Source organism: Nansenia antarctica (genome assembly GCF_963989245.1).
Source record: "Nansenia antarctica genome assembly, chromosome: 1".
NCBI classification, from domain to species: Eukaryota; Metazoa; Chordata; class Actinopteri; order Argentiniformes; family Microstomatidae; genus Nansenia; species Nansenia antarctica.
Window position 1 is genome coordinate 75,140,036 of NC_137674.1, and position 3,952 is coordinate 75,143,987.

Sequence of the window (3,952 nt, forward strand, 5' to 3'; positions counted from 1 at the left end):
GCGTTACTTGACAAGAGTTTGTATTGTCAGTGAAAGGGCTCACCTTGAGTGTTCCACAGAGAAGACAATGAAGTCAGATTTTGTGAACAGGCTGTGGACGCCCTCTGCTGGTATATCAGACATACTACAGTGATTGCTTTGCTTTAATACTGGTACCAGTGACCAGCGAGAGCCTATACTTTCAGAATGAGCCGATAGGGATTTGAAATCAAATAAAACAGACCAGATAAGAGACTAATTCATTTATTGACATTTGCTTGCTTTTCAATGAGTAACTTAATATTATTTTTATTTTTTTACAGTACTGAATGATCCTAATATCTGCATGGACTTTGATCCTTTAGACAGTGTTGTATTGTTCTTACTTCATTACTGCCACATCACTATTGTCATGAACCTGCCAACACGACGACTTACCCAACGTTGCAATGATCTCACAAAGACAGAAGAGACCGTTGAGCTGAGCTCTTTATTGCCTTGATTTGAATGGTCAGTGGAACGCTTAACAAGAACAACCTTTTCCTGGTCAATGATTACCGTAATTGTATACATGTATCATATTCCCTGTGTGTGTTGTGCAAAAGGCAGGGGTATTTGGGTTGGCTCAGTCAAAGTCCATTCTGGGGGGAATGGTGTCTTAAGTTGTGTTCATATAGTACAGACTGGAGGTACCAAGACCATGCTCCTATGCATGGGTAACTGTGTGTTTGAACACGTGCAGTATGCTTGGGAGAGCATGTGTATAGTGTGTGTGTAGTTTTGTGTAGTGTGTGCGTGTGTGCGTGTGTCAGTCAGTGTGTGTTTATGTTTTGATCACACAGCTGTCCTCTCCTCTCTGGTTGAGTAGCTGCAGTTGCTCGGTCTGTTTCTCAGAGGCAGGTGTGGACAGGTGCCATGGGCATACCGTGGGCAGACACTGTGGGCATGTCTGCCCCCTCCCTGTGTCTGTACACCTCAGTGCCAGTCTGTGTGGGCACCAGAGGCACCATTGGGAGAGCTGTGGGAAAAAGAGACATCAGGCATCAGACTGGCGAACGGCACGGAGGAATGAGAAGGTGGTGGTGGCGGTGGCGGCGGCGGCGGCTTCGCTACCGCTCCGTAACGGCACTCTCACAGTCCATAAAGTCACCTCGGGTGAGAGAAATCCACTAACTTAGCCGCAGGCACATGAAGTCATCCTCAGTGAGCGAACCAGGGCTAAATAAAGCCATCAACCCCAGAGGTGATAATTAAGAGTGATATTAATGACGGGCGACAGATCATCAACTCCCCCCCTTCCCCCTGGGTGAGCTCAGAGCTTGAGGGACTGAGCTCATGACCAGGGGCTGGGCTGGGTTGGGAGGGTCCTGAGGATCTGAGCCATGCCCCCCCCCCCCCACCCGACGGGGCCGGCCTGGCTGTAGGACAGTGATAAAGGGCGGGGACGATGAGCTCACTGTGTGTTATTCTACTGCTACTGACAGCATGGAGTCATTTGTCAAGGAGCCCCCGTGGTGCTTGGTGGGGGTGTGAGGAGCTCTGTCACTGTAGAGAAAAACCTGTTTACCGAGTCTGGGACGGAGGAAGCAGGGAACCAGCAGGTGTGTGTGTGTGTGTGTGTGTGAGTGTGTGTGAGAGAGAGAGAGAGAGAGAGAGAGAGAGAGAGAGAGAGAGAGAGAGTGTGAGAGAGTTTCTGTGGGTGTGTATAAGGGGTATTATGTGTGTTCAAATGTATTTGTAAACATATCAATGAACTCAAGTATATGAATGCATTTCTTTGACATACTCACAGGTGGGGACAGGCAGGATGACTGATGTGAAGTTGCTAGGCAACCCGATGTGGCCACCGAGCAGGTCTTCAGTCATGATGGGGTCGTGGGGCGGAGGGTACGCTAGGACGTCTGGGGTCGACCCTGAGGAGCAGCGGAAACAAGACCACCGTCACCACCGCCATCACAGACCACCTGACACAGCAGGGGGAGGCCGGCGGAGGTCGAAAACCGGAGGACAGGGCTCGTCGTAATCAACGGAACATAGTGAGGAACGGTATCCAACACACCGGTTCGATACCACTTACAACCAGCCCGTCTTGCCCGATTTCCACCTCCTCCACCAGCCTCCCCCACTGTGACACAGTCACCACAAACCATAACAGGTCTACCTCAGACTACTCTCACAACAAACCAGCGGTCAGGGTTGAAACCGTGCACAATATACACAATATACACAATATACACAATATACACAATATCTACACCCAGAGCCGGCCGCTGGCATAAAGGCCGTGTGGTTGTTCAGGGCCACAACCTCTAGAGGGGGCCACGCTTAAGCGGGCGATTTAGCGCAAGCTACCACCACCACCCGTCAATGAAACACCCGTTGATCCAAAACTAGCTGAGAGGGTGCCCGTCACAGACAGTCAGGAGGACTTGAGGGAGGATTCTAAAGAGACCCACTGAAAGCGAAGTTTTGGGGTGTTAGGGGGCCGGGGGGGGGTGGGTGGGTGGGGTGGGTTTGGTGTACCTCTGTGTGACTGCGTAGCCCCCGCGCCCCCCCCCTCCCCCAGCAGCATCTCCTGCAGCAGGGTGTCCACGTTGGCCTCCCCCAGGAGCCGGGCCAGCTGAAGGGTCTCCACCATCTGCCAGGCCACGCTCTGCAGGGTGGGCAGCATCAGCAGCAGCTCCCCGAAGCGGCCCCGCTGCTCACAGATGGCCTCGTCCAGCAGCACCTGGGCCTGGAAACGCAGCTGGCGCACCGTCTGAGGGCCCTCCAGCCCAGGGCAGTCTGAGGGGGGGAGATACAGGGGGGGAGACAGAGTTATCACTGTCTGAGGGGGAGACACGGGGAAGAAAGACAGGATTATCACTGTCTGAGGGGGAGACGGGGAGAAAGACAGGGTTATCACTGACTGAGGGGGAGACAGGGGGAGAAAGACAGGGTTATCACTGACTGAGGGGGAGACAGGGGGGAGAGAGACAGGGTTATCACTGACTGAGGGGGAGACAGGGGGGAGAGAGACAGGGTTATCACTGACTGAGGGGGAGACAGGGGGAGAGAGACAGGGTTATCACTGACTGAGGGGGAGACAGGGGGGAGAGAGACAGGGTTATCACTGACTGAGGGGGAGACAGGGGGGAGAGAGACAGGGTTATCACCGTCTGAGGGGGAGAGAGACATGGTTATCACTGTCTGAGGGGGAGACGGGAGAGAGAGAGACAGGGTTATCACTGACAGAGATAGAGAGAGGGGGGGAGAAACAGACAGACAGAGACAGGTAATTTACTACACAGGGGGAGAGACAGGGTTATCATTGATAGAGATAGAGAGAGATGTAGAGAGAGAAAATGACAGAGAGAGAGGGCGGGAGGGAGAGAGAGAGAGAAAGACAGAAAGATGGTGGGGTGTACAGACAGACAGACAGACAGACAGACAGAGACAGGTAATTTACTAAGAGAACGGAGAGAGATCGGGCTGCCAAACGTAATATTGTGCTAAACATAATATTGACACTTTATCTCTGAACCGACAAACCATTCTTGGGAGAGGGCAGGGGAAAGGTTGGGGGGTGGGGAGGTTAAGGAAAGGTTGCATAGTTGGGTCACTCTTGGGAGGGGGCAGGGGAAACGTTGGGGGGGGGGGGGGGTTAAGGAAAGGTTGCATAGTTGCGTCATTTTTGGTAGAGGTGCAGGAGAAAGGTTGGTGGGGGGGGGGGGGGGGGGGGTGTGGGGGGGATTGCATGGCTGGGTCACGGAGGACAGAGCTGAACACACGTGTGTTTATGTCTGTAGGTAGCCTGCCTCAGACTCGGGGCCTCCTGTCCTGCCCCCTGTGCCAGTTTGGCCAGCCTGTCCAGTGGCCTGGCTCTGGTGCTGTAATCACTGGCCCTCGCCAACAGGCAGTAAAGTCCAGCAGCCAGTCACCTCTCCCTGCGCCAGGACCTCTCCCCACCCTGATATTAATAGCTTTCCCCAGG

At 53.5% G+C, this 3,952-nt stretch overlaps 1 protein-coding gene across 2 annotated transcripts in view; it reads right to left on the reverse strand.

Annotated features, from left to right (window-relative positions):
- Positions 1–261: 261 nt before the first annotated feature.
- Positions 262–3,952, reverse strand: part of hnf4b (hepatic nuclear factor 4, beta) — an 11,935-nt gene continuing 8,244 nt past the window's right edge. For both annotated transcript variants that reach the window (XM_080539378.1, XM_080539377.1), the window contains 3 exons: positions 2,503–2,763; positions 1,770–1,892; positions 262–997 (listed from right to left, as the gene is read on the reverse strand). In XM_080539378.1, coding sequence (XP_080395504.1) covers positions 870–997; positions 1,770–1,892; positions 2,503–2,763 — 512 coding nt within the window. In that variant the 3' untranslated portion in view covers positions 262–869. The remainder of the gene's footprint in view (positions 998–1,769; positions 1,893–2,502; positions 2,764–3,952) is intronic.